The sequence below is a fragment of the Coregonus lavaretus genome (assembly GCF_964263955.1).
Source record: "Coregonus lavaretus genome assembly, chromosome: 18".
NCBI classification, from domain to species: domain Eukaryota; kingdom Metazoa; phylum Chordata; class Actinopteri; order Salmoniformes; family Salmonidae; genus Coregonus; species Coregonus lavaretus.
Window position 1 is genome coordinate 11,317,691 of NC_140005.1, and position 22,299 is coordinate 11,339,989.

The 22,299-nt window shown below is 45.7% G+C and overlaps 1 protein-coding gene across 1 annotated transcript in view; it reads right to left on the reverse strand.

Moving 5' to 3' along the window:
- The window catches only part of LOC311145549 (unconventional myosin-VI-like), a 108,530-nt gene that overhangs the window by 29,804 nt on the left and 56,427 nt on the right, over positions 1-22,299 (reverse strand). Inside the window, exons 16-27 of the mRNA XM_084181817.1 lie at positions 19,426-19,553; positions 16,580-16,675; positions 16,076-16,246; positions 12,614-12,652; positions 12,419-12,512; positions 12,109-12,239; positions 11,919-11,996; positions 11,682-11,811; positions 10,686-10,776; positions 10,152-10,302; positions 6,726-6,934; positions 6,253-6,331 (exon numbers count right to left, since the gene is read on the reverse strand). Of these exons, the coding sequence (XP_084037943.1) occupies positions 6,253-6,331; positions 6,726-6,934; positions 10,152-10,302; positions 10,686-10,776; positions 11,682-11,811; positions 11,919-11,996; positions 12,109-12,239; positions 12,419-12,512; positions 12,614-12,652; positions 16,076-16,246; positions 16,580-16,675; positions 19,426-19,553 (1,397 nt within the window). The remainder of the gene's footprint in view (positions 1-6,252; positions 6,332-6,725; positions 6,935-10,151; positions 10,303-10,685; positions 10,777-11,681; positions 11,812-11,918; positions 11,997-12,108; positions 12,240-12,418; positions 12,513-12,613; positions 12,653-16,075; positions 16,247-16,579; positions 16,676-19,425; positions 19,554-22,299) is intronic.

Genomic DNA, 22,299 nt, shown 5'->3' on the forward strand with positions numbered 1-22,299 from the left:
AGGAGAGGGCAGGAGGGAGAATATACGGCAGGAGAGGGCAGGAGGGGGAATACAGGGCAGGAGAGGGCAGGAGGGGGAATACAGGGCAGGAGAGGGCAGGAGGGGGAATACAGGGCAGGAGAGGGCAGGAGGGGAAATATAGGGCAGGAGAGGGCAGGAGGAGGAATATAGGACAGGAGGGGGAATATAGGGCAGGAGGGGGAATACAGAGCAGGAGAGGGCAGGAGGGGGAATACAGGGCAGGAGAGGGAATACAGGGCAGGAGAGGGCAGGAGGGGGAATATAGGGCAGGAGAGGGCAGGAGGGGGAATACAGGGCAGGAGAGGGAATACAGGGCAGGAGAGGACAGGAGGGGGAATATAGGGCAGGAGAGGATAGGAGGGGGAATACAGGGCAGGAGAGGGCAGGAGGGAGAATACGGGGCAGGAGAGGGAATACAGGGCAGGAGAGGGCAGGAGGGGGAATACAGGGCAGGAGAGGGAATACAGGGCAGGAGAGGGCAGGATGGGGAATACAGGGCAGGAGAGGATAGGAGGGGGAATATAGGGCAGGAGAGGATAGGAGGGGGAATACAGGGCAGGAGAGGACAGGAGGGGGAATATAGGACAGGAGGGGGAATACAGAGCAGGAGAGGATAGGAGGGGGAATATAGGGCAGGAGAGGATAGGAGGGGGAATACAGGGCAGGAGAGGGCAGGAGGGGGAATATAGGGCAGGAGAGGATAGGAGTGGGAATACAGGGCAGGAGAGGGAATATAGGGCAGAAGAGGATAGGAGGGGGAATATAGGGCAGAAGAGGATAGGAAGGGGAATACAGGGCAGGAGAGGACAGGAGGGGGAATATAGGGCAGGAGAGGACAGGAGGGGGAATAGAGGGCAGGAGAGGATAGGAGGGGGAATATAGGGCAGAAGAGGACAGGAGGGGGATACAGGGCAGGAGAGGATAGGAGGGGGAATACAGGGCAGGAGAGGGCAGGAGGGGGAATATAGGGCAGGAGAGGACAGGAGGGGGAATATAGGGCAGGAGAGGACAGAAGGGGGAATATAGGGCAGGAGAGGACAGGAGGGGGAATACAGGGCAGGAGAGGATAGGAGGGGGAATATAGGGCAAAAGAGGACAGGAGGGGGAATACAGGGCAGGAGAGGGCAGGAGGGGGATACAGGGCAGGAGAGGATAGGAGGGGGAATACAGGGCAGGAGAGGGCAGGAGGGGGAATACAGGGCAGAAGAGGATAGGGGGGGGGTACAGGGCAGGAGAGGATAGGAGGGGGAATACAGGGCAGGAGAGGATAGGAGGGGGAATATAGGGCAGAAGAGGATAGGGGGGGGGATACAGGGCAGGAGAGGATAGGAGGTGGAATACAGCGCAGGAGAGGGCCGGAGGGGGAATAAAGGGCAGAAGAGGACAGGAGGGGGAATACAGGGCAGGAGAGGATAGGGGGGGGGATACAGGGCAGGAGAGGATAGGAGGGGGAATACAGGGCAGGAGAGGATAGGGGGGGGGGATACAGGGCAGGAGAGGATAGGAGGGGGAATACAGGGCAGGAGAGGGCAGGAGGGGGAATACAGGGCAGAAGAGGACAGGAGGGGGAATACAGGGCAGGAGAGGATAGGGGGGGGGAATATAGGGCAGGAGAGGATAGGAGGGGGAATACAGGGCAGGAGAGGGCAGGAGGGGGAATATAGGGCAGAAGAGGACAGGAGGGGGAATACAGGGCAGGAGAGGATAGGAGGGGGAATACAGGGCAGGAGAGGATAGGAGGGGGAATACAGGGCAGGAGAGGATAGGAGGGGGAATACAGGGCAGAAGAGGATAGGAGGGGGAATACAGGGCAGGAGAGGATAGGAGGGGGAATACAGGGCAGGAGAGGAGAGGATAGGAGGGGTATACAGGGCAGGAGAGGATAGGAGGGGGAATACAGGGCAGGAGAGGGCAGGAGGGGAAATATAGGGCAGGAGAGGACAGGAGGGGGAATATAGGGCAGGAGAGGACAGAAGGGGGAATATAGGGCAGGAGAGGACAGGAGGGGGAATACAGGGCAGGAGAGGATAGGAGGGGGAATATAGGGCAGAAGAGGACAGGAGGGGGAATACAGGGCAGGAGAGGGCAGGAGGGGGATACAGGGCAGGAGAGGATAGGAGGGGGAATACAAGGCAGGAGAGGGCAGGAGGGTGAATACAGGGCAGAAGAGGATAGGGGGGGGGTACAGGGCAGGAGAGGATAGGAGGGGGAATACAGGGCAGGAGAGGATAGGAGGGGGAATATAGGGCAGAAGAGGATAGGGGGGGGATACAGGGCAGGAGAGGATAGGAGGGGGAATACAGGGCAGGAGAGGGCAGGAGGGGGAATACAGGGCAGAAGAGGACAGGAGGGGGAATACAGGGCAGGAGAGGATAGGGGGGGGGATACAGGGCAGGAGAGGATAGGAGGGGGAATACAGGGCAGGATAGGATAGGGGGGGGGGGATACAGGGCAGGAGAGGATAGGAGGGGGAATACAGGGCAGGAGAGGGCAGGAGGGGGAATACAGGGCAGAAGAGGACAGGAGGGGGAATACAGGGCAGGAGAGGATAGGGGGGGGGGATACAGGGCAGGAGAGGATAGGAGGGGGAATACAGGGCAGGAGAGGGCAGGAGGGGGAATATAGGGCAGAAGAGGACAGGAGGGGGAATACAGGGCAGGAGAGGATAGGAGGGGGAATACAGGGCAGGAGAGGATAGGAGGGGGAATACAGGGCAGGAGAGGATAGGAGGGGGAATACAGGGCAGAAGAGGATAGGAGGGGGAATACAGGGCAGGAGAGGATAGGAGGGGGAATACAGGGCAGGAGAGGAGAGGATAGGAGGGGGAATACAGGGCAGGAGAGGATAGGAGGGGGAATACAGGGCAGGAGAGGGCAGGAGGGGGAATACAGGACAGGAGAGGGCAGGAGGGGGAATACAGGGCAGGAGAGGATATGAGGGGGAATATAGGGCAGGAGAGGATAGGAGGGGGAATACAGGGCAGGAGAGGGCAGGAGGGGGAATATAGGGCAGGAGAGGGCAGGAGGGGGAATACAGGGCAGGAGAGGGAATACAGGGCAGAAGAGGATAGGAGGGGGAATACAGGGCAGGAGAGGATAGGAGGGGGGATACAGGGCAGGAGAGGACAGGAGGGGGAATACAGGGCAGAAGAGGATAGGGGGGGGGATACAGGGCAGGAGAGGATAGGAGGGGGAATACAGGGCAGGAGAGGATAGGAGGGGGAATATAGGGCAGAAGAGGATAGGGGGGGATACAGGGCAGGAGAGGATAGGAGGGGGAATACAGGGCAGGAGAGTGCAGGAGGGGGAATACAGGGCAGAAGAGGACAGGAGGGGGAATACAGGGCAGGAGAGGATAGGGGGGGGGATACAGGGCAGGAGAGGATAGGAGGGGGAATACAGGGCAGGAGAGGATAGGGGGGGGATACAGGGCAGGAGAGGATAGGAGGGGGAATACAGGGCAGGAGAGGGCAGGAGGGGGAATACAGGGCAGAAGAGGACAGGAGGGAGAATACAGGGCAGGAGAGGATAGGGGGGGGGATACAGGGCAGGAGAGGATAGGAGGGGGACTACAGGGCAGGAGAGGGCAGGAGGGGGAATATAGGGCAGAAGAGGACAGGAGGGGGAATACAGGGCAGGAGAGGATAGGAGGGGGAATACAGGGCAGGAGAGGATAGGAGGGGGAATACAGGGCAGGAGAGGATAGGAGGGGGAATACAGGGCAGAAGAGGATAGGAGGGGGAATACAGGGCAGGAGAGGATAGGAGGGGGAATACAGGGCAGGAGAGGAGAGGATAGGAGGGGGAATACAGGGCAGGAGAGGATAGGAGGGGGAATACAGGGCAGAAGAGGATAGGAGGGGGAATACAGGGCAGAAGAGGATAGGAGGGGGAATACAGGGCAGGAGATGATAGGAGGGGGGATACAGGGCAGGAGATGATAGGAGGGGGGATACAGGGCAGGAGAGGATAGGAGGGGGAATACAGGGCAGGAGAGGACAGGAGGGGGAATACAGGGCAGGAGAGGATAGGCGGGGGGATACAGGGCAGGAGAGGACAGGAGGGGGAATACAGGGCAGGAGAAAATAAGGGAACTGGTAACTGGTAATGGAGGGCAGGGTGGAAAGCAGAGGACTAAGCACAGAGGGAGCAGGGTAGTTCTGGGAAGGAGAAAGTCGGCAGGAGTGATCCATCATCAGCCAGGGACGGCCCACTGGGGAATCTGACGAATGCCAAGACCCTGGCCGTCTCCCTGTGAGATGGGGGAGCCAATGACTTTCACTCAGTGGGAACAGTGGTGTAGCTCAGTTGGTAGAGCATGGCGCTTGCAACGCCAGTGTTGTGGGTTCGATTCTCATGACTAAGTCACTTTGGATAAAAGCGTCTGCTAAATGCCACATATATATTTTATTAGGTTGAAAGAAAAAATATTCTTATATATATACACAGATTAAATATATAGAGATCTCAGTACAACAATTACGACTGGTAAGAAACCAATCCATGCTGCTCCATAGTAAGAGATTACAGGCTACTCCACAGAAAGAGATTACAGGCTATTCCATAGTAAGAGATTACAGGCTACTCCGTAGTAATAGATTACAGGCTACATAGTAAGAGACTACATGCTACTCCATTGTAAGAGACTACAAACTACTCCGTATTAAGAGATTACAAACTACTCCATAGTAAGAGATTACAGGCTACTCCATAGTAAGAGACTACATGCTACTCCATAGTAAGAGATTACAGGCTACTCCATAGTAAGAGATTACAGGCTACTCCATAGTAAGAGATTACAGGCTATTCAATATTAAGAGATTACAGGCTACTCCATAGTAAGAAGCTACAGGCTACTCCGTAGTAAGAGATTACAGGCTACTCCGTAGTAAGAGATTACAGGCTACTCCGTAGTAAGAGATTACAGGCTACTCCGTAGTAAGAGATTACAGGCTACTCCATAGTAAGATATTACAGGCTACTCCATTGTAAGAGACTACAGGCTACTCCGTAGTAAGATATTACAGGCTACTCCATAGTAAGAGATTACAGGCTACTCTGTAGTAAGAGATTACAGGCTACTCTGTAGTAAGAGATTACAGGCTACTCCGTAGTAAGAGATTACAGGCTACTCCGTAGTAAGAGATTACAGGCTACTCCGTAGTAAGAGATTACATGCTACTCCATAGTAAGAGATTACAGGCTACTCCGTAGTAAGAGACTACAGGTTACTCCGCAGTAAGAGACTACAGGTTACTCCGTAGTAAGAGACTACAGGCTACTCCGTAGTAAGAGATTACAGGCTACTCCGTAGTAAGAGATTACAGGCTACTCCGTAGTAAGAGATTACATGCTACTCCATAGTAAGATATTACAGGCTACTCCATAGTAAGAGACTACAGGTTACTCCGTAGTAAGAGATTACAGGCTGCTCTGTAGTAAGAGATTACAGGCTACTCCGTAGTAAGAGATTACAGGCTACTCCGTAGTAAGAGATTACAGGCTACTCCATAGTAAGAGATTACATGCTACTCCATAGTAAGAGACTACAGGCTACTCCGTAGTAAGAGATTACAGGCTACTCCATAGTAAGAGATTAAATGCTACTCCATAGTAAGAGATTACAGGCTACTCCATAGTAAAAGACTACAGGTTACTCCGTAGTAAGAGATTACAGGCTACTCCATAGTAAGAGATTACATGCTACTCCATTGTAAGAGACTACAGGCTACTCCGTAGTAAGAGATTACAGGCTACTCCATAGTAAGATATTACAGGCTACTCCATTGTAAGAGACTACAGGCTACTCCGTAGTAAGAGATTACATGCTACTCCGTAGTAAGAGATTACAGGCTACTCCATAGTAAGATATTACAGGCTACTCCGTAGTAAGAGATTACAGGCTACTCCGTAGTAAGAGATTACAGGCTACTCCGTAGTAAGAGATTACAGGCTACTCCGTAGTAAGAGATTACAGGCTACTCCGTAGTAAGAGATTACATGCTACTCCATAGTAAGAGATTACAGGCTACTCCATAGTAAGAGACTACAGGTTACTCCATAGTAAGAGATTACAGGCTACATAGTAAGAGATTACAGGCTACTCCGTAGTAAGAGACTACAGGCTACTATCAGGCAATAGGGTCAATATGTGTTTGGTGTGTCTTGTAGGAGGGGAAGGGTAACAAAGCTCTCCTTTTCCACAAAAATATCACTTCAGTGGGGTCACAAACCTGCATAATCCTCTTTTCTTCCTCCCTCCTCTTCCTCTCCTCCTCCTCATGCTTCCTCTTATGCTCCATCTCTGATTTCCTAATGAGAGGGGGCAGGGACGACAGAGGTGGTTAATGCTCTTATATGGCAAAACGCCATGTTACTATAGATCACAGATGGACATGCCTCCTGCTGATCAATGTTCTCAATGACATGATCGAACGATGAACCATGTATAAACTCAATCTCTGAGCATCAACTCTGGACATATCCTGTTGGGGGTTTCTTTAAAATTGAGAGGTCATGTCAATGACTTCAACCAAAACACGGAGGGCTGCTGTGGGTGCACTGTGCAGGCTTTTATTCCAGCCCAGCACTAACACACTAGATCCAAAAGCCTGCACACAGTGCAGCCCTCCACTACTGAAATAACCCACCCTAGTGCTAGCCCATTTATGTCTGTCTTGTATACATCCGATACCCCTCCACTTACTTCTTTCTGTCGCTCTCGTCCTGCTGCCGTTGCTGGTCCTCCTCCTCCCTCCTCTTCCTCTCTCTCTCCATCTCCTCTTCGATGAGCCGCAGCCGCTCCAGCTCCTCTTCCTCCTGCTTCTTCTTCTGCATGGAGGAGAGCAGCTGCTCCGAGCTCTTCACCAGCCCCTGGTACTCCTGGTTAATCTCCTTACGGGTCATCACCGTGGCCTATAGGAGGGGGCATAGGTCAAAGGAGTGGTTTCATAGTTCAAGGTCATTGGCATCAACATATAGGCCTATTCCAAAAAAAATGTATAGGCTAAAACCAGAATTATTTGGACTTGAGTTGTCACACAGTATGTCATGGTCAGAATTATAAACATATAGACAACATACGCCTTCATAGACTAAACCCTGTTTATCGTTGGTTATGATACCCAATATGTGCTACTACTGTCCCCATTAGCACTGCTGCAGATGGAGCGCACCGACTTTAACATAGGTATATGAGATACACTGAAAAGACTATGGGGAATATGCTAAAAGTATCATCCAATTCTCAATATCCCAGAATCTAATTTAATCCTTGTTTCCTATATAAGTGGTGTAATTAAAACTGTCCAATTCCAGGAAGTGAGAGATGCAGCCCTCCGCAGTGAGCCTGGCTGACTCTGCACAAATCCCCTTGACTGTTTAGGGTTGTGACACCCTCCAGATGTATTCAATAAGCTAACCAGAGACACAACGACTGAGAGCCCCACCACCACCTGCTACTTCTACCACTGGTGCCCTGGTCACTTCAGTGTCACATCCTGTCTGTCAGCCTATCAGTGGGGGGTATAGGGTGGATTGATTTTCCTGACATGGTTCAGACAGACACCGCAGCAGGGAAATTACAAGCTGACTGAATGACAGCCATTGTTTATGGTTCTTGTATAATTCAGCTAGCGATGCTACGCTAGGGCCTTAGCGATGCTACGCTAGGCCCTTAGTGATGCTACGCTAGGTGCGTCATAAAGGGCTGGGAATTGTGTTGGGCGCTGGTGAACACAGAGCAGATGCCAATGGGCTAACAGAGGAGCGTAGGGTCGGGCAGAGGCACAGAGGTGACTGAACTAGGGCGCTAGGGAGGAGAGAAAGAGAGTGGACCAGAGACATTTGCTCATGTGGAAAATGTTCTGCTCGGATGTCAGTCATCTAGTCTCTGGGATAACTAACCAGCTAACACACATCCGGCTACAAAGTCAAAATTTACTGACAACACTAAAATAATTAGGGAATCAATTACACAACTCAGAGTCTGGATAGCATGTGGCCCCGTGTAGCTCAGTTGGTAGAGCATGGCGCTTGCAACGCCAGGGTTGTGGGTTCGATTCCCACAGGGGGCCAGTATGAAAAATAAATGTACGCACTCACTAACTGTAAGTCGCTCTGGATAAGAGCGTCTGATAAATGAATAAAATTTAAAAAAAAAATGTGGGTTGGGTTGATGTGTCACCCACTCAGAGGCCCTAAATAAGACTGGTGTTTCTAGCAGAGGGAGAGAGGGGAGATCCCTAACCATATCTAGACTGGTGTTTCTAGCAGAGGGAGAGAGGGGAGATCCCTAACCATATTTAGACTTGTGTTTCTAGCAGAGGGAGAGAGTGGAGATCCCTAACCATATTTAGACTGGTGTTTCTAGCAGAGGGAGAGAGGGGAGATCCCTAACCATATTTAGACTGGTGTTTCTAGCAGAGGGAGAGAGTGGAGATCCCTAACCATATTTAGACTGGTGTTCTAGCAGAGGGAGAGAGGGGAGATCCCTAACCATATTTAGACTGGTGTTTCTAGCAGAGGGAGAGAGGGGAGATCCCTAACCATATTTAGACTGGTGTTTCTAGCAGAGGGAGAGAGGGGAGATCCCTAACCATATTTAGACTGGTGTTTCTAGCAGAGGGAGAGAGGGGAGATCTCTAACCATATTTAGACTGGTGTTTCTAGCAGAAGGAAAGAGGAGAGATCCCTAACCATATTTAGACTGGTGTTTCTAGCAGAAGGAGAGAGGGGAGATCCCTAACCATATTTAGACTGGTGTTTCTAGCAGAAGGAAAGAGGGGAGATCCCTAACCATATTTAGACTGGTGTTTCTAGCAGAAGGAAAGAGGGGAGATCCCTAACCATATTTAGACTGGTGTTTCTAGCAGAAGGAAAGAGGGGAGATCCCTAACCATATTTAGACTGGTGTTTCTAGCAGAAGGAAAGAGGGGTGATCCCTTACCATATTTAGACTGGTGTTCTAGCAGAAGGAAAGAGGGGTGATCCCTTACCATATTTAGACTGGTGTTTCTAGCAGAAGGAAAGAGGGGTGATCCCTTACCATATATAGATTGGTGTTTATGGCAGAGGAATAGAGGGGAGATCCCTTACCATATTTAGCCATTTTAAAGGATTACAGATCAAAACAACCCCAGGAAATGGCTTTCTGATGAGATGACAGGGAGATGAAATGAGATTAGAGAGAGATGCAATGAGATTAGCGGGATTAGATTAGAAAGTTAAGACATGTGAGTCACCCTGGCCTCCTCTGTGTAGGGTGAAGATGGCCCTAGACCAGGTTTCCCCAACTGGAGGGGTGATTTTATTTGCCCCCCAAGTTTTCTGAGCAATTTTTATTGTTGGACATATTAGACTGTAAAAACACAAGAAAATCAGTTCCAAGTGATTTTAATTTTGGAAATATTTTCCAAAGTATTCCCACACATAACTGAGAGATATATATGTATACAAATGTAAGCCATGTTTGAAATTATGTTTTAGTCAAATATCTTTTTGGGCTTCTTGTGGTCAATTTTAAGTCTACAAATTATTTGTAATTATGTTCTGGACCCCTGACCATCCACTCAACAAAAAAATCTTCCTGCAGCTGGATCTAGTTGATGATCCCTGCCATAGACTCTGGGTCTGTTTAGTGTTTTCCCCACTAATGGTTAAAGGCAAGTACAGTCAAAAAACACGATTTTCCTGTGTTTTATATACATTTACACACTATGAGGTTGGAATAATACTGAAATTGTGAAAATTATGATCACGCCCTTTTAGTGTAAGAGTTGTTTGAAAAGACCGTCTGACATTTCAGCCTATTTTGGCCTGCCTGGTGACATCACCAGGCGGTAAATTAGTTAATAAACCAAGAAGAAAAGCCTCTCTGCCAATAACAGCTAGTTTTCAGTTTTCCCCACTCAGACAACTCCCAGACAGTCCTAGCTAAATTCTAGATTTTTGCTAAGAAGCAATTTTTGTTTATTTTTGACCATTTTAATTGAAAACAAATCACAGTAAGGTACTTCATTGTTACCCAGAAATGATTTGATATTGAGATAAAACAGCTGCATTGGACCTTTAAGGTTAGGATTGGGGCAGGGGAAGCTGATCCTAGATCTGTGCCTAGGAGAGCCCTCCTCACCTTGATCTTGGCCATGAAGGTGTCGATGGAGGCCCCCAGCTCCTGCACCAGCTGGGCCATCTCCTGCTTTCCCTCCTTCAGAGCACCCACCACCTCGTTGAAGCGTTCCATCCGCATCTTCAGGTTCCGCACCTTCACCATGCCGTCGATGCTGTGGCCGTATGAGCGCACACACACACGTGTAAGAGCACATAAAAGTGCATGTGCACACACACGTGAGTACATGTGCACCCACGCACGCACGCACGCAAACATAAGTGTGAGCACGCTCGCACGTGCACATACACACAAGACAATTCAAAAAGCCATCACCCGGATGGATGCATTCACCAAAGCAATATATATCTTCTATATGCAATAGGGTGACAGAGAGTGCCACGAGTCACGGCTGAGCTCTCCAGATTGATTTGAACTTCTAACTGCACAATGTGGAGAAGCCATCAAAAGGCACAGAGTGTGAAGCACTTTTAAACAAAGATAATGTGTCTGTGTGCGCACTTGTGTGTGTGTGTGTGTGTGTGTGTGTACACCCACCGTGGCTTATGTTTCCTCTTACAGAGCCACATGCGGATGGTCTTCTGAATCTTAATAAGGGCAGAGGCACGATACTTCATCTTCTCCTTTACTGTGGGGGGAGGGGGGGAGAGAAAGAAAGGGAGAGAGAGGCAAATAAATCGTCAAATCTAATCAACATAGTACTGGGCCAATTCACACAGAGATAAAGCCACACACAACTCCCTAAGATCTGTTAACTGAACTAGGGATATTAAGTTGGAGTTTTTTTTGTGGAAAATAAATGGAAGAGCAGCCAGCCGTCACAGTGCATACATCCTCAGATATTAGATATCCTGATGGTGAAATATGCAGGCAACTGGTGGGCCGAGGCAGTCTACAGTTATTACTTACGTGATATCATTGATTTGACGCTTTACCCTAATAAGCACTGCCGGTGCCTCACTTTGTTAAATGGGGGGAAAATCAATACAACTTGGCACGGAGGCTAATGGTTCAAGGAACTGCTTTTAGTGTGCAAGATTGCCTCGAGCATTCGAAACAAATAGCAAAATGCAATAGAAATGTGAAACATAAGAAATATGATAGTGGAACACAGCTGTCAGAGTGTGGTAATCAGTGTTCGACTAAATGGAGGGGAAAAACACAGTATCTCTCAAACTCTTGCCCTGAAGAAGTAGAGCCAAAATGATGTAAAGTTATGAGAAGTTTGGCAACTCCTGAATCATTTGAACCCTTTTCATTATATTGGCTGTTTTGTTTGACAAGTTAGATTTCTTTCTTGTCTTTTATTTTCCACCATTTTAAAGCCCCTGTACGGACTGACGCTGCAAATTAGCTCAACCTAAAGCAAGAGGGTGCAATGCAGCTGAATGTGGATGATTCAATGTGTTAATATTTTCATTGTATCGGTCCCTAACAACTAAATCCATTATTACTGTTAACTAGGAGGAGTGCTATTGTTCTCCAGTGCGTTGTCCAGCTCAGTGAGAGTATGAGTCAGGGGTGTTGACGTACGTTTGATGACAGAGAGGGAGCACCACTGGACCTTCTTCCAACGGCTGACGACCAGCCACTGGTTGACCTTCTTCACCAGCTCTGCCAGGTGGTCCGGGTCCGACTTCATGATCTGGTCAAACTCCGCAAACTGACCCCGAAACAGGACATCAAGAGAATTACTCAAGGTAATTTGGCCCGATGACATTCATGAACAGACTGTAGAGCATTAAAAAGAGAGCTGAAATCAGTGCTTACCTTCCCAGGGCGGAAGAACACTCTGGTCAAGCCAAACTTGTAGTCATTCTCATTCAGCCCCAGTGCTTTGAACAAAGCCTGCAGAGGAGCAAGAACAAAAACCACCAGTCAAAGTCTTATAAAAGTATTAACATCTGAATAATGCAAGGTTTATATGATATGGAATGCTGCTTTTGGGGGAGCCCCCCACCTTGCAGAAGAGCCTGGGGTCCAGTCGTGTGAGCTTGTCAGGCATATACTGTTTGTACATGTTGTAGAGCTCATGGAAGGGGGCTCGGGAGGGGAAGCCTCCCTGCATCAGGTCCAGAACTGACACCATGCCTGGTGAGGAAAGGGGAGAGAATGTCTTGAAAAGGAACCGAAACCAAAAGTGGTGTGTGTTCGTGTATGTGTGTGTATCCGTCGTAATCTTTAGAACTGATAATGAACTACAGTTTTTTTTATTCCGTGATGTGTTAATAATAGTTTTGAGAGTATATTCTTACTCTCCTAGCCAATACCTGAACACTGCAGCTGAGACAGAATCTGGGCTCCTTCAAACTGGTGGCTAACCATCTTCAAGTTGGGTTTCACACAGCGAATAAAGCTGGAACCCTTTGAAAGACATGTCAATCATATCTATCACATGCAATCTGAGGCCAGCTTCTGACTACCAGTGTGAGATAGAGGACATCAGATATGGCAAAGATACTCACAGTGCTGCGAAGCTTCTCCAGCAGTAAGTTCAACTGGGTCTGTGAAGGCAGGCAGAGAAAGAAGCGTGTTTAATACTTAGTCTGAGTCCCACCACACCACACAAGAAGGTGGTTTGGAGCACTTACAAACAAATTGGGAATATATTTGACGTTGCACATTTACAACTGAAAAAGAGCATTAGTTATAATGCTGACACACCCAAAAGAAAGTTAGACATGCTTCCATGTGAACAGGTGAGGGATAACAGCACACAGAAACACAAAGAACCCTGCATGACTCAGGAGGATTCTCATTGTTCTCAATATGATTTGCTTTCAACAGTCCTAAATTACTTTTAATGTTTTCGCAAGATATATACAACATTTACTGAAACTGTGCCATGTAGATACTTTTATGCAACACAAGAGAATGACTGTATGCAGGAACCAACTTGGCAACTGCTGATAGTACACTTCTGGTCAAAAGTTTTATAACACCTACTCATTCAAGGATTTTTCTGTATTTTTACTATTTTCTACATTGTAGAATAATAGTGAAGACATCAAAACGATGAAATAACACATATGGAATCATGTAGTAACCAAAAAAGTGTTAAACCAATCAAAATATATTTTATATTTGAGATTCTTCAAATGCCACCCTTTGCCTTGATGACAGATTTGCACACTCTTGGCATTCTCTCAACCACCTTAACCTGGAATGCTTTTCCAACAGTCTTGAAGGAGTTCCCACATATGCTGAGCACTTGTTGGCTGCTTTTCCTTCACTCTGCGGTACGACTCATCCCAAACCATCTCAATTTGGTTGAGGTCGGGGGATTGTGGAGGCCAGGTCATCTGATGCAGCACTCCATCACTCTCCTTCTTGGTAAAATAGCCCTTACACAGCCTGGAGGTGTGTTGGGTCATTGTCCTGTTGAAAAACAAATGATAGTCCCACTAAGCCCAAACCAGATGGGATGGCGTATCGCTGCAGAATGCTGTGGTAGCCATGCTGGTTAAGTGTGCCTTGAATTCTAAATAAATCCCAGACAGTGTCACCAGCAAAGCACCCCCACACCATAACACCTCCTCCTCCATGCTTTACCGTGGGAAATACACATGCGGAGATCATCCATTCACCCACAATGCGTCTCACAAAGACATGGCGGTTGGAACCAAAAATCTCAAATTTGGACTCCATACCAAAGGACAAATCTCCACCAGTCTAATGTCCATTGCTCGTGTTTCTTGGCCCAAGCAAGTCTCTTCTTCTTATTGGTGTCCTTTAGTAGTGGTTTCTTTGCATCTATTCGATGATGAAGGCCTCATTCACACAGTCTCCTCTGAACAGTTGATGTTGAGATGTGTCTGTTACCTGAACTTTGTGAAGCATTTATTTGGGCTGCAATTTCTGAGGCTGGTAAATCTAATGAACTTATCCTCTGAAGCAGAGGTAACTCTGGGTCTTCCATTGCTGTGGCGGTCCTCATGAGAGCCAGTTTCATCATAGCGCTTGATGGTTTTTGAGACTGCACTTCAATGTTCTTGAAAATGTCCGTATTGACTGACCTTCATGTCTTAAAGTAATGATGGACTGTCGTTTCTCTTTGCTTATTTGAGCTGTTCTTGCCATAATATGGACTTGGTCTTTTACCAAATAGGACTATCTTCTGTATACCCCCCTTACCTTGTCACAACACAACTGATGGACTCAAATGCGTTAAGAAGCAAAGAAATTCCACAAATTAACTTTTAAGAAGGCACACCTGTTAATTGAAATGCTTCCAGGTGAATACCTCATGAAGCTGGTTGAGAGAATGCCAAGCGTGTGCAAACCTGTCATCAAGACAAATGGTGGCTATTTGAAGAATCTCAAATCTCAAATATATTTTACTACATGATTCCATATGTGTTATTTCATAGTTTGGATGTCTTCACTATTATTCAACAATGTAGAAAATAGTAAAAATAAAGAAAAACCCTTGAATGAGTAGGTGTTCTAAAACTTTTGACCGGTAGTGTGGAGATAAATATTTTAAACATATTAAAATAAAAAATATAACTTAACTATGTTCCCTTCCTCAAACCATTGCATTTCAATAGATTGCCTCACATTGCCTAACTTTTCAAATTTGATTTGATGTTTTATTAAAGCACATCTGTGTGTCATCAAACGGAATAGATCCCATCTTGCTCTTTTCTCTACAATGCTACACTCAGGTCTTTGTGTCCATGTCTTATGTGATGAATTAGTGATAAAAGCGTCAACTCAAGCATCACCACACACAAACAGACCATAGAGGAAGACAGGTGGAGGAGGAGTATGATAGGAAAACAGTGATGGGTGCTCTGTGTGCATCTGCTGACGCAGTACAGGGTTATTGAAACAATCAACAGTGAGACAAATGGCCTTCTGTCCCTGGCTGACGCTATGCTTCTTCCTGACTGACTTTTAGCCCTGCTGCTACTTTCTCTCGCTCTCTCTGACTTTATCATACCCTTTCTCTAGCTGACTTTATCCACCTTTTTCCACAAAGGAAGGATTTCTCAGGAAAAGAGGTGGGGGACTGGAAGAGGCCTACAGAGGAAAGGAGGGATGGAGGGATGGAAGAACAGTGGCAAGGAGAGGAAAGGCGTTAGAAGTTCAAAGGTCAAAGTTGGAAAATGGTACACAGTTTTCTCTAACATTGTGTCAGAAAACATCTGAAATAAGCAATTGGAAAAAATGATTAGACTACAAACTAAACACCAGGGTTTGTTTCCGGATCAAAAAGGGGCGTAGGGCGTGGCAGGGGGCGAGGCGACGCGTCTGAATTTGAGACAATTTTAGAGGCCCCTATCTTGGCAGTGTAGAGATTGTATTCTTTTTTTACATTTTTTTTGCAAATTTCCTGCAATTCTTCAAATTTCTCAATGTAGCTGAGATACATTTTTGCAGTTTAAAAGCAAATTTCCTGCAGTTCTACATATTCTTCAATGGCGCTGAGAGAAAATGTTGTAGTTTTAAAGCAAATTTCCTGCAATTCTATGCATTTTAACATGGCTAATGCTGTGTTATTTTGCGCAAACATAATAACAAAACCTATACTGCTAAATTCATTGTTTTTAGAATTTTCAATTCTCCCTCACTGTCTTTTATTTCGGTGATTTTCAGTTCTCAAAGATTATATTCTTACAAAATATTTACAGTAGGTCCATTATCTTTTCTAAGTTTACACTGAAAGCGTTTTTTCCAACCCGAAAATGTATTTTCACTGTTTGGACTTGGGCGACCCGAAAAAAACGCTTGGGCGGCTCGCCCAAGTATTTCAATGGCAGAAAAATGAACACACTACTCACTTCAACAGCGAAAGCATTGTGTGATACAATATCAAAACGAGTAAGAATTTCAGGTTTACACAAATTAACTTGAACTAGAAGAATGTATTCCAATCAAAGTGACATCTCAGAGCCAGGTGCTGCTACATTCTCCTTCCTCACCTTGAATTTGTTGCCCACACTGATGAAGCTGAGTTTGCCAGCCTTTTGTTTGGATTCCTTGCTGTTGTTGGAGTTCTCAAAAAGCTCCCTCACAAACTTGTCCTTGGACTCACACACCAGGCTCTCCAAGGACATGTGGAGAGCATCATTATTCTTCTCTACAAACTGGGTCTGCAGACACACACACACACACACACACACACACACACACACACACACACACACACACACGTACGTACATGCACACACACACACACGTACGTACATGCACACACACGTACGTACACACAAACATATACACACGCATACACAAAACATTCAATAAATAGACTTTGCCATGTGTCCTACTGCTAAGAAGACTATTACCAGCAGCAGCTGTATATTGTCCTGAAAAATGTATAAAACACCATGTTTCAGATATAACGGAGTGTTAACAACCAATCATCCAAGGTTAATCATACAAGAGCAAATCAACATATAACCATCGATGTGCGTAACGGTTACCGTCTCGTAGCACACGGCTCCGGCAAAGTGTCTGACGATGAATCCTTCATCATCTCTGACGTTCCTGTGGACAGCCAGCTTGGACTTCCTAGGGACCTGAAGAGACAGCAGCAACATATTACATTAGACCCTCTTTACATAATACACAGTGTCCGTGTATATGTGTTGGTGTGTGTGTATGTGTTGGTGAGTGTATACAGTGGGGGAAAAAAGTATTTAGTCAGCCACCAATTGTGCAAGTTCTCCCACTTAAAAAGATGAGAGGCCTGTAATTTTCATCATAGGTACACGTCAACTATGACAGACAAATTGAGGAAAAAAAATCCAGAAAATCACATTGTAGGATTTTTTATGAATTTATTTGCAAATGATGGTGGAAAATAAGTATTTGGTCAACTACAAACAAGCAAGATTTCTGGATCTCACAGACCTGTAACTTCTTCTTTAAGAGGCTCCTCTGTCCTCCACTCGTTACCTGTATTAATGGCACCTGTTTGAACTTGTTATCAGTATAAAAGACACCTGTCCACAACCTCAAACAGTCACACTCCAAACTCCACTATGGCCAAGACCAAAGAGCTGTCAAAGGACACCAGAAACAAAATTGTAGACCTGCACCAGGCTGGGAAGACTGAATCTGCAATAGGTAAGCAGCTTGGTTTGAAGAAATCAACTGTGGGAGCAATTATTAGGAAATGGAAGACATACAAGACCACTGATAATCTCCCTCGATCTGGGGCTCCACGCAAGATCTCACCCCGTGGGGTCAAAATGATCACAAGAAGGGTGAGCAAAAATCCCAGAACCACACAGGGGGACCTAGTGAATGACCTGCAGAGAGCTGGGACCAAAGTAACAAAGCCTACCATCAGTAACACACTACGCCGCCAGGGACTCAAATCCTGCAGTGCCAGACGTGTCCCCCTGCTTAAGCCAGTACATGTCCAGGCCCGTCTGAAGTTTGCTAGAGTGCATTTGGATGATCCAGAAGAGGATTGGGAGAATGTCATATGGTCAGATGAAACCAAAATATAACTTTTTGGTAAAAACTCAACTCGTCGTGTTTGGAGGACAAAGAATGCTGAGTTGCATCCAAAGAACACCATACCTACTGCATGGGGATGGAAACATCATGCTTTGGGGCTGTTTTTCTGCAAAGGGACCAGGACGACTGATCCGTGTAAAGGAAAGAATGAATGGGGCCATGTATCGTGAGATTTTGAGTGAAAACCTCCTTCCATCAGCAAGGGTATTGAAGATGAAACGTGGCTGGGTCTTTCAGCATGACAATGATCCCAAACACACCGCCCGGGCAACGAAGGAGTGGCTTCGTAAGAAGCATTTCAAGGTCCTGGAGTGGCCTAACCAGTCTCCAGATCTCAACCCCATAGAAAATCTTTGGAGGGAGTTGAAAGTCCGTGTTGCCCAGCGACAGCCCCAAAACATCACTGCTCTAGAGGATATCTGCATGGAGGAATGGGCCAAAATACCAGCAACAGTGTGTGAAAACCTTGTGAAGACTTACAGAAAATGTTTGACCTGTGCCATTGCCAACAAAGGGTATATAACAAAGTATTGAGAAACTTTTGTTATTGACCAAATACTTATTTTCCACCATAATTTGCAAATAAATTCATTAAAAATCCTACAATGTGATTTTCTGGATTTTTCTTACTCAATTTGTCTGTCATAGTTGACGTGTACCTATGATGAAAATTACAGGCCTCTCTCATCTTTTTAAGTGGAAGAACTTGCACAATTGGTGGCTGACTAAATACTTTTTTTACCCACTGTATTTGTTGGTGTGTGTGTATGTGTTGGTGTGTGTCTGCGTGTGAGTGTGTATGAGTGTATGTGTGTGTATGTGTTGGTGTGTGTAGGTGTTGGTATGCAATAAAATGCAAATTAATTACTTAAAAATCATACAATGTGATTTTTGTTTTAGATTCCGTCTCTCACAGTTGAAGTGTACCTATGATAAAAATTAGTAGGAAAACCTGCAAAATCGGCAGTGTATCAAATACTTGTTCTCCCCACTGTATGTGTTGGTGTGTATGTGTTGCTGTGTGTATGTGTTGGTGTGTATGAGTGTTGGTGTATATATGAGTGTGAGTGTGTATGAGTATGTGTTGGTGTGTGTATGAGTGTTGGTGTGTGTCTGCGTGTGAGTGTGTATGAGTTGGTTTGTGTGTATGTGTTGGTGTGTATGTGTTGGTGTGTGTATGAGTGTTGGTGTGTGTGTGTGTTAATCCGTGTGTGTGTGTTGGTGTGTGTGTATGTGTTGGTGTGTGTCTATAAGACCCTCAACAATTTGCATGACCAGCGCTAACAGTATGATTTTACATTGTGTGTGGATACGATTTATAAAAGAATACGCACCTAGCTCTGGTGGTGTGGTATCGTGGTTAATATTACATGGCCATAAACAACTGAGAGAATATTCTTCATTTCAATATGAAAGTGATGATTAATATCACATAAAAACCATCTGCAGCCGGCCCAGTCTAATCCTTTGATCTGAATTGATACCAATGCAGCATTTCAAACAGGATTCTACGCCTGTTAAAACGTATAGAAAGAGGAACAAAGGTTCCTTAAGGTACTGGGGCTGCTGGTTCACAATAGCTCTAGAGTTTCACATAGAAAAGGTAGCAGAACGTCTATTAGGATACCATTCTGACCCCTCAGCATGAAGGTCTGGTTAGACAAGGCATTATCAATTGACTAAAAGCTGACCTAAGGTCAGTTTAGCATTTTTCAATATAAAATGGTTCAAGTTAGGATCCAGGGTTGGTAAGCTGATCCCAGATCTGTGCCTGCAGACATCTTCCACCCAAAGCTCTCACCGTCAGTCTGAAGTGGTCTTTGTGCTTGCTGTGGACGGCCTCTGCAAAGTGCTGGTCGCTGGGCAGTGGTAGGCGGTTCTCTTCATCCAGAATGTCCAGGATGCCTACCAGCTTGGCTTCCACCAGGTCTATGGGAATAAATAAGATGCATTTTTACGGATGCAGTCAGCAGCACGTTCAGTTCAAGTCCAATTATTGAGATAAGAAAGTTCTTTATTGATCCCCAAGAGGGAAACTAAATTTAAAAGTCCTGTGCTCCTAATGTTGTAATGCCATCAGTGTTTTTAAAGTTTGTCAATGTCACTGTGTGAAGCCATATGCAAAATGTCCACACTGTGTAGACAGTAAAGTTATATTCTATCCTATTCCAGAGAGGAGCGGCCGGTGACTCAATGTTCCCTTTCCCGGAACATTGACAACCTTTGTATCTTTCACTGTGCGGTGTGGTCTGAGGCGTCTGGTGTTCAAATTGGAGGCACAATGCCTTGTTGATCCAGATGTTCATCATAATATCTCCCAGTGAATTATTCATTCAGGACATGATGTTTGGAATAGGATCTGACGGAGGCACACCAATACATTTGCATTATTAGGCAACTGTGCATAACTTGGGGGGAGAATGATTATATATTTAAATGGACATCCAGCAGGTCATTTGCAAGTCATATAAACATTATTCATGGCTGCCAGTTAACCTGGCAGCTGAATAATCATAACTCTGTTTGATATACAAATCTAAATGGTTCACCTTGTCACCAACGGGATGTTTTTTTGTTGTTGTTGTAATTCTCTTTTTATTAGAATGTTATTTTCTTTTAACAGGGGTTACGTAGACAACCAAACAAAGACCACCACACAGACTAACTACAAAGACCACCACACAGACTGAGTACCATAAAAGGAATAAGGATACAGCAAAACATTATACAAAAAGGCAGTCATAGAATGGAGGAATGCATTTATGGGAGGTTTTCTACATAGGACCACAATGGAGATCAGATGTATCAGACTTCTGGTGTAAATGAAAAGGTAGGTTTCTCTAGGGGTAGAATAGCAGGAGCTTGAGTAAGCCACATTCTGGTAGATGGTACTTCAGGTGTGGACCATAATAACAATATGGCTAAGTAAACAAGGGTATTGAACAGACGTTCAGAGTCAGGGTCGAACACAACTGTACAATCAAAGTAGAGCAAATATAAATTCAGTGAAAAAGCAAATAAACCCATTTTGGGTTTCCAACCATTTTATCTGGCCATTTTTATTCTTCAGAAATGTGGTGGGTACTCCCTTCGTTCGCAGGACTTTATCCTGCTAACTGTTCCAAATGTCCGAACTGAATTTGGTAAAATAGCTTTTATGTACTCTGCGCCATCGGCTTGGAACGCCTTACAACATACTTTTAAGCTGGAAGAACTTGTCCCGATTGGTGTTTTTAAATCATTGATGAAGGATTAAGGCTGATTCCTTGATCTGTCAATGTTTTTAAATTGCAGTTTTATGATTTTGTTATGCGCCTGTGATTTCTATGGATGTTTACTAGATTACTTGTAGTTTTTCATGTTGTCTGTCTGTAATTGTGTAATGACTTGGTGCTGCCTATCTTGGCCAGGACGCTCTTGAAAAAGAGATTTCAAATCTCAATTAGCCTTTCCTGGTTAAATAAAGGTTAAATAAAATTTAAAAAATTGTCTACCCAAGATCTTCTGGATGTGTAAATGAATATCATTCCAGTAAGACTGGATTCTGCTACAGTACAAAAAAACATGCATGAAGGTGCCAGTATCCTGTTTACATTTTAAACATAAATGTGATGCATTGGAAAACATTCTGTGAAGGCGGACAGGTGTAAAGTAGGTTCTATAAAAAAAAATTACATGTAGTTATTGTATGCTTATGGAGGTGCATTTGGGGTAGACCCTTTCACAGATAGAAGACCAGTCTTCCTCACTGAATGCATGTCCAATGTCTCTCTCCCAAACATGTCTCAACGCATCATAGGATGAGGCACTTATGTTCAATAAAATAGAATACATGTCAGAGATTAAACCTCTCTGAACAGTAGTTTTTCAACTTCAGTTATAATGAAAATGTCATTTATCGACTTTCTTCTGACCCGCAGTAGGGAATGAGTCCAAACGGTTTCAGACAATCTCCGTTTCTGGAAAGTGCGAGTGCTCAGTGGAGGGCTACATCGCCGCCAGTCTGCACCTCTGTCAGTCTCTCTCTGTCAGTCTCTCTCTGTCAGTCTCTCTCTCTCTGTCAGTTTGTATCTCATCATGTATTGTGTGAGCCTTAAACACACAGGGATTCAAGTTCATCATATATTTCTATATATTACTCCAAGTCCTCCTGCTGCTGGAGATTTCCACTCCAATCTCTGCAACGCACACACACACACACACACACAATTCTCCTTGCCTCTCCTTCTGTTTGGTTCTTAGAGGCCACCCCTAGTCAGACCCAAAAAGAGATCTCATCTCTTTCCTTCTAAAGCCAGGCCAGAAACAGATCCCATCTCTTTCCTTCTAAAGCCAGGCCAGAAACAGATCCCATCTCTTTCCTTCTAAAGCCAGGCCAGAAACAGATCCCATCTCTTTCCTTCTAAAGCCAGGCCAGAAACAGATCCCATCTCTTTCCTTCTAAAGCCAGGCCAGAAACAGATCCCATCTCTTTCCTTCTAAAGCCAGGCCAGAAACAGATCCCATCTCTTTCCTTCTATAGCCAGTCCTTGCCTTATGTTTGACCTTGCAGCTTACAGTACAGGTACGCGTCACCTAGAGACTTGTTGTCAGTGTGCTGTCCCACATATTAAAACAGCCAAATAGTTTAGGAGCTGCTCTTGGGGAGTTAAACTTTCCACCCTGATGAGTTGAG